Source organism: Osmerus mordax, chromosome 17, assembly GCF_038355195.1.
Source record: "Osmerus mordax isolate fOsmMor3 chromosome 17, fOsmMor3.pri, whole genome shotgun sequence".
NCBI lineage: Eukaryota > Metazoa > Chordata > Actinopteri > Osmeriformes > Osmeridae > Osmerus > Osmerus mordax.
In genome coordinates, this window is record NC_090066.1 from 9756585 (window position 1) to 9769062 (window position 12478).

General features: G+C 50.5%; 1 protein-coding gene across 1 annotated transcript in view; it reads right to left on the bottom strand.

Annotated features, from left to right (window-relative positions):
- dgki (diacylglycerol kinase, iota) overlaps positions 1 to 12067 on the bottom strand; it is a 13216-nt gene extending 1149 nt beyond the window's left edge. Inside the window, 27 exon segments of the mRNA XM_067254075.1 lie at positions 91 to 211; positions 794 to 831; positions 1011 to 1036; positions 1166 to 1287; positions 1631 to 1671; positions 1926 to 1995; positions 2222 to 2266; positions 2359 to 2438; positions 2825 to 2925; positions 3396 to 3458; positions 4529 to 4641; positions 4744 to 4830; positions 4997 to 5108; positions 5193 to 5266; positions 5812 to 5874; positions 6138 to 6193; positions 6408 to 6486; positions 6628 to 6753; positions 9331 to 9444; positions 9808 to 9822; positions 9824 to 9869; positions 10910 to 10992; positions 11125 to 11220; positions 11398 to 11418; positions 11420 to 11446; positions 11448 to 11474; positions 11960 to 12067. Of these exon segments, the coding sequence (XP_067110176.1) occupies positions 91 to 211; positions 794 to 831; positions 1011 to 1036; positions 1166 to 1287; positions 1631 to 1671; positions 1926 to 1995; positions 2222 to 2266; positions 2359 to 2438; positions 2825 to 2925; positions 3396 to 3458; positions 4529 to 4641; positions 4744 to 4830; positions 4997 to 5108; positions 5193 to 5266; positions 5812 to 5874; positions 6138 to 6193; positions 6408 to 6486; positions 6628 to 6753; positions 9331 to 9444; positions 9808 to 9822; positions 9824 to 9869; positions 10910 to 10992; positions 11125 to 11220; positions 11398 to 11418; positions 11420 to 11446; positions 11448 to 11474; positions 11960 to 12052 (1939 nt within the window). The 5' untranslated portion in view covers positions 12053 to 12067.
- Between the last annotated feature and the right edge of the window lie 411 nt (positions 12068 to 12478).

Below are 12478 nucleotides of genomic sequence, written 5' to 3' on the forward strand. Positions count from 1 at the left end.
ACACACACGCACAACACAGTCGTACTTGGCGTGAATCAGCAGATGTAAGGTGCACACACACACACACACACACATACAGTCTGTGCTCACCGTGCTCCAGTATGAAGCTGACCATGCCCGTGTGTCCACGGTGGGAGGCCAGATGTAAGGCCGAACACCCCTGAGAATCCCTCACCAGCAGACTGGCCCCTCGACCCAAGCACCCAGACAACTGAAGGTGCGGGCGTGCGTGTGCGTGCGTGAAAGAGACAGAGAAATAGAGAGCGGGAAAGATGGAAGGAAAGAAAGAGTGACACAAAGAAAGAGAAAAAACAATGTTTTTGTTCCAGTGCGTCATGTTTAGTGGGCCACATTAAAACAGCGCACGGCGATCCCTCTGCTCTTTGCTCCTGACTCAGTCCTGATTCACACCGCAGGCCTGAGGCCTTGATACTCTGACACGGATACGGGAATGTCTGTAGGCCCAAACTACGTATACATGTCATGACATGACATTTGGGACGAAAGATTTCATATGAATTTGATTGGACTGCTCGGATTCAAGGCTCAAGAGTCATTTAAATCAATGGGAATCCCTTTTGAAATCTGCCTGGAGGTTTCAAATGCCTTTTCTAATATCTTTCTCCACATAGTAAATCCAGTTTGAGTCATAAATTGCGCTTAGTCACTTCAAATTGCAATCATGCACAAGACAAACATAATACAGGAGGTGCCATGTGACTTTCCAGTGTGTGTGTGTGTGTGTGTGTGTGTGTGTGTGTGTGTGTGAGGCATGTGTGTGTGTGTCTTTTACCGTCGGTAAATCTCCAGAAGAGGCGGCACTCAGCAATGCTGTGGAACAGAAGGACGGGTCCTTAAAATAACGTTCCTGAAGTTCTGGAACAGTGAGGTATTTCCACATTCCAACATTTTTGAACTAGTTATCCTATATATTTCCATATAACGTTCTGTGACTCAGATCTTATTAACTATGAGTCACAGATTCAAGTCTGAACTTGTTGGGATCTTACCTTGTTCCTCCGTTGTGAGAGTCACTCTGCAAGGGTGGGGATAAACAGATGGGATAAACAACAACATTGACAACATGACATGTATTGCTCCTGTTAGTGTGTGTGTGTGTGTGTGTGTGTGTGTGCGTGTGTGTGTGCGCATCCCTCTCCCTCACCCCGAGCTGGGCTCGACCACAAGGTCAGGCATGCCTGCAGTGCCCTGGCTGACCAGCGGGCCCTCGTGGTCCAGGATGAATACCTCGTCCTGACAGATCTCCGTCACAAAGTGGAGATGCTCCTGGAGAGAGAGGGACGGAAGGAGAAACAGAGACGTGGAATGAAACAAATGGAGACTGTCGAGGGAAGGGTCATGTATTACCTTCTAATACTAGTTTCTTTATTTACTGCGTATTTGAGTAAATATATGGATCTCCGGTTTGGTTGTAGTTTGTGTGGATGTCGGTGAATTGTTTTGTCATTGTTCCTCCTGCTCAAATTGAACAGGTCTCTCTTGAAAAAGAGATTTATCTCAGTGAGAACACCCAAAAGGTTAAATAAAATATTCTCAATTATTCAAAGTTTTTAGGGGGCAAAACAGGCCTCTTAGCCTCACCCAGGTCTTATACAGACAGCCTGCTTACCTGAGCCTTGTCAATGCGATAGAAGCGGTCTGCCGATGTCGCTGAGAGAGACAGAGAGAGAAGAAACCAAAAAGAACGACTTTTCAAGATTGTCGTTCACTAGCACATTCCAAAGAAATAGCCGATGGTCCGCCGCAACCCAATAGGATATCTCGTCGACGTCACGCCCAGAACAGGTTTTACTTTGCGGTCGGCAGCACAGTGCGTGCGTGTGGTGGGGAGGGGGGGGGGGGGGGGGGAGTGGAGGCACACATTCATTTACAATGGGAGTGTCAGGGTGTGCTAGGTCACTTACAGTCCAGGAAACTCCAGTTGGGAGAAAGTCTGCTGGCTGAGCTGGTCCTGGGCACACCTCTGTACTCATCCTGGGGAAAGAGAGAGAGAGAGAGAGATATGGGGGGGGGGGGGCAGAGAGGAGGGAGAGTAAGAGAGGAGAGAGACGGAAGAGAGAGAGGGAGGAAGAGAGGGGTTAGGAAAGTATAGAAAGAGAGGGTGGGAGAGGAAGAGAGAGAGAGACACGGTTACCCAACGTGGGCAGGAGAAAACGCGGGGGGGGGGAACGTTCTGGAAAACATCAAAACGGGAAATGACCTGGTAGTGCACTCTGTGGCCTGCAGAGGGCGCCTGGTGAAGATCCTTGTCAAGGAGGAGAGAGGTGAGTTTCAGGAAAAGCCACTGCGTTAACAGAACAATGGGCTCCCCCCCGCACGTCCCAGCATGCTGCTCACCTCCTGGAGTCTGTCTATGTAGAGTCTGCAGGTCTCCAGGTCGCAATCTCCCCGCACCACCACGATGCCCACTGGGATGGCTGCCAATGCACACACACACACATGAGGACGCGCGTCGGAGCACACCGATATTTCACACGCATACGCACGCATGCATGTGTGCATCTGTGCAACAAAAAAAAAAGCACTCCCGCGCATCAACACACACTGTTATTTTGCCATCTTAAAGCGTAAATGGGCGGTCGATTCTGTCCGAAACGTCATCGAGTTAGTTGGCCGTGGCTCTCTGCGGCTGCTCCAATACACACACGCACACACAGTTTGTTTATCACGCCCATATTGGTGTTTACTAAACAATAACAGCAACTAATAATACACCTTGCTGTTAAAAGGAGCATACGAGGGGTTGTGTCATTCTCGAGTCAAACACACACACACGCGCACACACACACACACACAGACTTACAGATGTCTCGTAGGCGCTCCTTGTCGTACTGAAGCCTGTCGTACTCCTGCAGACTGATACGGTTCACCCTCAAACGCAGACGATCAGGAACGGCATGAGGGCTGGGACACACACGCACGCACACGCGCGCGCACACACACACACACGCACACACATGCACGTACAAACACACGTACACACACGTTTGATTACAATGTGTGTATAAGGTAGCCTCTCTGTGCCAGGTGTGTGTTCAGTGTGTGAGTGTGTGTGAGTGTGTGTGAGTGTGTGTGAGTGTGTGTGTGAACTGTGTCCAGGGAAGGGGAAGGAGGGCTTCACAGAGACACCAGTAGAGCCAGCCACACACACAGGTTAGAAGGATTGAGCATGCAGACAGAGCCAAACAAATACACCAACACACACACGCACTGACACGCAAATAACAAATACACCCACAGAACTTCCACAGGACTTCCACACGCACGCTATATGTGATGAATTGATCGTTTTTCGTCATCTTTTCAGCCCCGTCACTCAAACACACTCGAACGCACGCACGCGCGCGTGCGCACACACACACGAGGGTACTTACACAGAGAAGGAGTCGGGGGGAGCAGAGAGGCGGCGCAGGTCGGCTGCACACACCTTCTGTATACTGCAGACGGCACGCACACACACACGCCGCACGAAGAGGAGGATACACACAGCGGGGGAGAGAGAGAGAGAGAGGGGGGGGGGAATTGAGGAAAGAGAATGAGAGGGAGGAGGAAGAACAATGAAGACATTAGGGAGAAGGGGAGATGGATGTGAGGGGGGGGGGGGGCGATGAGGGGAGAGGGGGAACGGACGAGATGAAGGTTGAAGGAGGAGAGGAGAAAGTCACACAGAGAAAGCCCAGAAGTAGTAAGTGGACAAACAGGCACACACACACACACACACTCACACACACGATAGTTACTGTAGCTGAGTTAGAACACACACTCACACACACACACACACACAATAGTTACTGTAGCTGAGTTAGAAGACACACACACACAGTCTAGTAACTGCAGGAGAATTAGAAGACACACACACTAGCATTGATAGACAGGGTCAACAGTGCTGCAGGGGTACGGGACCAGGAAGTAACACGCTGGGTCAAAGGTCAAACCATAGAATAAGCATTCATCTTCTATGGACCAGAGACACACGCGCGTACATGACAGTGACCTGTGGACACCACGTATGAGATTGTGTGTGTGCGTGGGGGTGTTTGCTTGTGTATTTGTGCAGGGGAGTTTGTGGGTGTGTGTGAAAAAAAGAGTGCATGCTGTATGACTCACCAACTAGACAGCTTAGGTCTCGTACAACATGCCAATTTGTGTGTGTGCGTGTGAGCGTGTGTGTTGCATGACTCACTGATTGGACAGGGGCCCTGAGGTCTCTTACCAAACTAACCTACCTCCAGCTCAGAGTGAGTGCGAGTGTGTGTGTGTGTGTGTGTGTGTGTGAGTGTACTCTTACTCGTTCATGGATTAGGGTCAACAGGGTTCACCTAATGGTATAGTATGGATGTGTGTGTCAATCTCTGTGATACAACTCTATGTGTGTGCGTGTGACTCAGATATGGGGTAAGGAGAGGTCTCGCATCCTCAAGTTACGACGGCCATGAATGCGAAGTCTGTGCCCGTGTGTGCGCGTGCGCGCGTGCGCGCGCGCGCAGCGCGCATGTGTGTGACTCACTCGTTGAGCAGAGGGACCGAGGTCCGCCTCTTGCTCTTCTGTACCATGTTGGCCTGGTTACGCAGCGAGATGCGGAGGGTGGAGGGGGCCAGGCGACAGGGCTCGCCATCCACCTGCACACACACACACACACACACACACACAGAGTATCACAGAGGCTGATCTTGAGGTAGGCTGGTGTGTGTGTGAGTGTCCGTTTGTGAGTTGTGTCTCACCTGTATAGGTACCGTCTTGAAGGTGGTCAGCACCACCTCTCTACACTGGTGCAGTCTCTCCCCATGGCCTCCGACCTGCAGCGCCGCCTAGAGCACAGGAGGACAAACGACATGCAGTCTGAATTCATCGAGTGCTTTACCCTATCCATTTCTTTTTGATCTGTCTCTTTCTTTCCACGTGTGTCTCTCTCTCTGGCACGCACACACACACACACACACATACTCACATATACACACACACACAAACACTCACCAGGGAAGCCATGGTAAAGCCGATGACTTCGATGCAGCCGTCGTCATGGCGCTGGGGTTCAAAGTCACGGTGATCACCTGTGTTCCCCCAGGGCATAGTGCCCGCACAGTACCTGCACACACACACACACACACACACAGTCATTCAATATGTCCATAGGTTGGACAGTCCGAGACAGTCAGTCAAACAGACCCACCTGGGGATGTTTAGGAACACGATACACTGGAACTTCAGATCCTGGATCCTAGGAGTCAGATCTGTCCCATCACACTGAGAGAGAGAGAGAGAGAGAGAGAGGGGGGGGGGGGGGGAAGAGACTTTGACTTTAAAGATACCTTTATTGGGCAGTCAAAACAGCAATTTTTTCCTTTACTTACTCTTATTCAAACAAAGCCCATTCAATTTTAAATTTTAAATTTCCAAACAAACCTAAAAAAACGAAACAAAAAAACTCTATAGTTACAACTTAAGCTCTAACCCCCCCCCCTCCAGAAAGAAAGAGAGAGAGAGAGCGAGAGAGAGAACGTGTTGGTGATTTGTGATGTTTGTTACGTTTGGTGATGTGCTGTGGTGTGGTACTTTCACTGTGGGCCGCTTTGGCAACATTGTTCAGCGTCAACATTCATGCCAATAAAGCATTTTGAATTGAATTGAGAGAGTGGTTAATAGAGTCCCAGTGGTAGTGAGAGACCAGCACTTCCTGGGGAAGTACACTTGATGACAGGCCTGTCACTCCCCTGCTCCTTACTCGCAGTCTGGCTGGTGTGCGTGTGTGGGTGTGTGTGTGTGTGTGTCTGTGTGCCCAACAGCCTCACCACTACTCTGACGTGCTTGGACAGGTCCCTGGAGCTCCTCTGAAGGAAGTCGGAGAAGGCAGCCTGCAGAGAGAGAGACACACACACACACAACCAGTCACACTGAGTCACAGCTGATTACATTAGCCGCAATCTCTTTCTCGCCATCCCTCCCTTCCTTCCTCCCTTCCTTCCTCTTTCTCGCTCTCTCATATACGCATATATATATGTATATACTACATATATATATACACATAGTTATACATATATTTTTGTGTCCCTCTTCCTTCTCCATCTCCCGCCCTTCAAGTCTTTCTCCAGTCATGTGATGGTCTGCCTCCACTCACCCCTGCATAAAACATCTTGTTGCGAAAGCGGCTGTTGAATTTCTCTGGGTTGGCCTCTGTACAAGAGAGGGACACACACACAGAGTCACACCCACACGCAGTCAACCGATCCTGAAGACGTTCTTTACTGTGGACTTATAAGCGAACATAAGGTTGACTACAAGCCAAATCTATAGAAAAGGTGAGCAGAGTAGGGTAGAGCAGAGTAGAGCAGAGTAGAGCAGAAAGAGTTGAGTAGAGTACAGCAGAGCAGAGCAGAGAGTTTCTCACCTCTGGACTCGTGAAACTCCAGCGTGACGTGAGCGTCAAAGCCCAGGCTGAAGTAGTTGTTGAACACGTTCAAGGGGAGCTGGAAACACACACACACACGCACAAACACACACAAACACAAACACACACATTTCAACTAAACAGACTCAATGAGTAATCTCGTGTTCATGGTCTGATGAAACACATACAGTGCATCCCCTCCTGACCCCTGACCCCTGACCTTCTGGGTGCCCTCCTCAGGCTGGGCAGAGCTACTCTCCACCAGCAGGTTCCAGCGGTCCAGCTGCACCACCGAGCCGTCCTCCACGTGACACAGCACCTTGGAGACCGGCTCGTCTGTGTAGCCCTGGGGAGGGGAGGGGGGATGGAAGAGGGAGAATGGAGGGTGGGAGGATGAGGAGGGAGGGGTTAGGGAGCGGGGAGGGGAGGGGAAGGGGGGGAAAAGGTCAACGGAGGAGAGAAGCCTCATTTCCCTCCATCTCTCCCTGTCGCCATCTCTGCCTCGTCTCCCGATCGTCTCTTCGAAGACCAAAGGGGCTCATTTCCAACTGCCTTTCGTCAACGGGGTGACAGAAATGAATTATTGTCTTTCCAGTGCCAATAATAGCCTTTAAAGAGAGCGAGAGAGACAGAGGATATGACCCAACCAGGCAGAGCAGTGAGGTCAGCACATCAGCTCTGTAGCAACACTCCACCACAGTCAGCGCAGATGAGTGACAGCAAAAGAAGCGGAAGACACACACACACACACAGTAAAAAGCTTTTTTCAGAAACTCATTGCCACACCACTTCACTTTAGCACTTATTATTACGACGGCACCGTGGAACGATTGAATTGACATTTTCCACACGAAAGAGGCCAACAAACAATCGAGAGCTCGCATTTCCGCCTCAAGTACGACTTTCATCTGAATTAGCATTAAGTACTACCTTTTCTAAAGTACAACTTCTCTGTCATCCAAGTTCCTTCCCACTCGATTTCTCAATCTCTGCGTGTGTGAACGGGATTTCCATGTGAGTTTTGAGGTTGTTGTCTTGAATGTGATCGTCGCCAAGAATCCCTCTCATCCCTGTACCCTTTTTGACCCCTAACACGCCTCTCTCTCTCTGCATCCGTTCTTCTCTCTCTCCCTCCGTCTTTCTCTTACCGCCCTTCCACCCCCTACGACAACACCCCTTCACCAGTTGCTCCCTCTCTCTCTCTCCTTCCATCCCTCTATCCCTCCATCCCTCTACTCCATCCCTCTCTCCCTCCATCCCTCTATCCCTCCATCCCTCTAGTCTTGCATCCCTCTATCCCTCCATCCCTCTATCCTTCCATCCCTCTTTCCCTCCATCCCACTCTCCCTCCATCCCTCTCTCCCTCCATCCCTCTATCCCTCCATCCCTCTAGCCTTGCATCCCTCTATCCCTCCATCCCTCTATCCTTCCATCCCTCTTTCCCTCCATCCCACTCTCCCTCCATCCCTCTCTCTATTCCTCCATCCCTCTCTCCCTCCCTCCCTCCCTCCATCCATCCCTCTCTCTCTCCCTCATCCCTCTCTGCCTCCATCCCTATCTCTATTCCTCCATCCCTCTCTCTCTCCCTCCATCCCTCTCTCCCTCCATCGCTCGGTGCTCTGAAGCACCAGCGCTCCACCGGGGGGTGGAGAGGTGCCCCACATTTACAGTCATCCTCCTCATTAGGGCGCACGCTAATTAGCCCGAAGGACGCCCCCCCCCTCCCCCACCACACACACACACACACCCACAGGCCTTCTGACTCAGGGAACGGGAGGTTGAGAGAGGGTGTCGACCCTGCGGCGAGCGCGATGGTAGTAGCGCCCAGCGCGGGGCTCCGCGGGGATGTTCGCACACACTCAACGCAGCTCTCACCCTGCTCTCTCACACTCTCACACACACTGTGACAGGTGCATCCAGAGAGAGGGGAGGGGTGGGGGAGCACACACACTCAAGCCCGTGAAAGGAGAGAGAGAAAGGCCACACATGACAGAAAGGAGAAGAGGAAACCGCTCTGTCATAAATTACGCTAATGACCACTCTGATCGATTCACAGGCATTGTCCTACATCTGGACAGTCAGGAGCTGGCAGTGTCTGTCTCTGAACACAAATCCCGCTGGCCCCTATAAACCACGGAAAACTTAATCTCCGGGGTCCAGAACACAAGTTTCTCGCTCTGTCTCAAAAACTCTGATTTGTGATATTCCTTCATATGCTGTATAAAATCCCCCAACGTCCCCCCCCCCCCCAAAAAAAAAAGTCCAAACAATTACAGCCTGACGAACGTTCGAAACCAAGTGGTGTAATGTACCCCTTCCTTTTCATTTCAAACCTTTTAAAATGCCAAACGGAGCAATTACAGAAAATACTTTTGAAAACAAGTTGCCAGATGACATGGCGGATGGCCGGTGAGTCATCGTTTCACAGTCGACACGGAAAAAAAAGGTGCATAACGCTGTAGGAAAAGTTAACTTCAAACGCTCCGACGCCCCTTTGCGGGGAGTAATGTCACCGTCTCAGAGATAAGTAACTAACAGAGATAACTTGTCATTGTATGAAACTCAATGAAACTCAATAGGGAGTCAGTTGGCTGAGCGGTGAGGGAGTCGGGCTAGTAATCCGAAGGTTGCCAGTTCGATTCCCGGTCATGCCAACTGACGTTGTGTCCTTGGGCAAGGCACTTCACCCTACTTGCCTCGGGGGAATGTCCCTGTACTTACTGTAAGTCGCTCTGGATAAGAGCGTCTGCTAAATGACTAAATGTAATGTAAATGTAATTCTTATCCTTTCTATGTTGGGTCATGCTATGCGATTCTCTATGAGGCTGTTCTGTTCAATTCTATTGTATTCTATTGTGCTCTATTCTGTTCCCTGCTGTGACGGAGGGCTCAGGCGGAGGTTACCAGAACAGAGACAACTCACCCCGCCCCAGTTGAGCGTCCTTGCGAGGTCATTTCCTGTCCCCAGAGGAAGTACAGCCACGGGAGGCTGAGGATTCATCTGCAGCTCATCCAGAGCAGACAGGATCCAGCCCACCTAAAGAGAGAGAGAGCGATAGAGAGACAGAGAGAGAGTGTGAGAGAGAGAGACAGAGAGAGAGAGAGAGCGAGAGAGAGAAAGTGAGAGAGTGAGAGAGACAGAGAGTGAGAGAGAGAGAATCAGAGGAATAGAGGAAGAGTGAGTGAGATAAACCAGGCAATAGTTGCCATTCTCCTATTTCTACACCAGGGGGAGCTGTATTCATGTAGTGTTTGACAAAAGTATCATCACTGTGTGCTTTTCAATGCATATTTTAAATTATGTGAGTGTACAGTGTGTGTGTGCGCCTGTGTTTGTGTGCATGTGTGTGTGTGTGTGTGTGTGCGTGTGTGTGTGTGGGTGGCAGTAGCAGTGGCTCACCGTCCCATCTCCTCCAACAGGCCAGGATGCGCAGGTTTGGCACTTTTCTGTATAACTCCAACCTGACACACACATTAGACACACACATGACACACTTACATTTTTTGTTATGGTCGATTAGTTGTGGACATTCTACATTGTGGGGTGTAAGGTTGATAAGATAGTGTGTAGTGTTTAGGGTGTAGGAGATAGAGTGTAGGGTGTAGGAGATAGTGTGAAGGGTGTAGGAGATAGTGTGTAGGGTATAGGAGATAGTGTGAAGGGTGTAGGAGATAGTGTGTAGGGTGTAGGAGATAGTGTGAAGGGTGTAGGAGATAGAGTGTAGGGTGTAGGAGATAGTGTGAAGGGTGTAGGAGATAGAGTGTAGGGTGTAGGAGATAGAGTGTAGGGTGTAGGAGATAGTGTGAAGGGTGTAGGAGATAGTGTGTAGGGTGTAGGAGATAGAGTGTAGGGTGTAGGAGATAGAGTGTAGGGTGTAGGAGATAGTGTGTAGGGTGTAGGAGATAGTGTGTAGGGTGTAGGAGATAGTGTGTAGGGTGTAGGAGATAGTGTGAAGGGTGTAGGAGATAGTGTGTAGGGTGTAGGAGATAGTGTGTAGGGTGTAGGAGATAGTGTGTAGGGTGTAGGAGATAGTGTGAAGGGTGTAGGAGATAGTGTGTAGGGTGTAGGAGATAGTGTGTAGGGTGTAGGAGATAGTGTGAAGGGTGTAGGAGATAGAGTGTAGGGTGTAGGAGATAGTGTGTAGGGTGTAGGAGATAGAGTGTAGGGTGTAGGAGATAGAGTGTAGGGTGTAGGAGATAGTGTGAAGGGTGTAGGAGATAGAGTGTAGGGTGTAGGAGATAGAGTGTAGGGTGTAGGAGATAGTGTGAAGGGTGTAGGATATAGTGTGAAGGGTGTAGGAGATAGTGTGTAGGGTGTAGGAGATAGTGTGTAGGGTGTAGGAGATAGTGTGTAGGGTGTAGGAGATAGAGTGTAGGGTGTAGGAGATAGTGTGTAGGGTGTAGGAGATAGAGTGTAGGGTGTAGGAGATAGTGTGTAGGGTGTAGGAGATAGTGTGTAGGGTGTAGGAGATAGTGTGTAGGGTGTAGGGAGCAGTACTCACGCCTCTCGGAGCCCTCCCTGGGAGAGGTCAAACACCTGCCGCGGGTTCAGGATCCACATGAACATCTGCAACACCTTGGTGCCCTGAGACACACACACACACACTGTTTTGTTGGACCACTGTTTGTCTGTTCACATTCCCCCTCACATCACGGTGGTGTGTGAGGTGTGGTGTGAGGTGTGGTGTGTGAGGGCTCCCAGTGAAATGTCCCTGACCTGGTTCCCTCCACTCTTGGGGTTGACGAACACCAACACGGGCTTCATGAGGGGGGAGGGGAGGGGCTTCAGCAGGAACGGACGCCATTTGGACTCCTGAGTGAAGATTGCGGAGATGTTGGGGGTTGAACACACATACGCACACATACATCGAACCTGGAGGGTTCTCTATTGCCTAGTGAATTTTGGGGGGGAGAAAACAATAAAAATGGTGTAGAGAGTCGAGTAGGCACACACATGAAGGCCCACACACACACACACACACACTCTCACGTCAGTGCCCTTCTTGCTGGTCCCTCCTTTTGAACGACGTCCGTTTTTTTCCTCCTCGTGGAATTCTTGAACGAACTCTGCAGAGAAACGGAACGGTTGCCGGGGCAACCGTGAGTCATGTGACCAGTAGCATGTTTGTCTAGTCCAGTGCTAGCAGGATGCTAATGAGGAGAGCGAGGGAGCATATGATCTGGTCCGTGATGTGTGTGACTGTGATGGGTGTGTGTGTCTCACAGTGACCAGTGAAGCGGTGTGTGTGGACCAACACAATCCTAGAACAGACATGGACACACACACACACACACACACACTCACACTGCTGAGACAGGTTTCACATCACATCAGATGACTGGGCTGGTGGATTCACGCACAGCCACACACACACACACACAGGCCGACCCTGACACTGTTTTGACCACCCCCCCCCCCCCCCCCCCCCCCCCCCCCCTTTTAGAATCTTAAATTTAGAGTCAACGTTGCCACTTCTCATTAGTGTCACTGAACTCACAGTGAACTCACTACTTTGGAATAGTTCAGTGTGTGTGTGTGTGTGTGTGTGTACCTGGGGTTTCCTGACTTTGATGATCCAGGATGGAGGCACTATGACACCTGCGTGAGCCCCCAGAGAACAGGGCTCCTCGATCTGATGTAGCATGAAGCATGTCACCTTGTTATGGAACTGAGGAGGAGAGGAGAGGACAGTAGAGGAGAGGAGAATGAGAGGAGAGGAGAGGAGAAGGAGAAGGAGAAGGAGAAGGAGAGGAGAGGAGAGGAGAGGAGAGGAGAGGAGAGGAGAGGAGAAGGAGAGGAGAAGGAGAAGAGAGGAGAAGGAGAGGAGAAGGAGAGGAGAAGGACAGAAAAAAGAAAGGAAGGAAGGCCATAAGTTAGGAGAGGAGAAGGAGAGGAGAGGAGAGGAGAGGAGAGGGAGAGGAGAGGAGAGGAGAGGAGAGGAGAGGAGAAGGAGAGGAGAAGGAGAAGGAGAAGGAGAAGGAGAGGAGAGGAGAGGAGAAGGAGAAGGAGAAGAGAGGAGAAGGAGAGGAGAAGGACAGAAAGAAGAAAGGAAGGAAGGCCATAAGTTAGA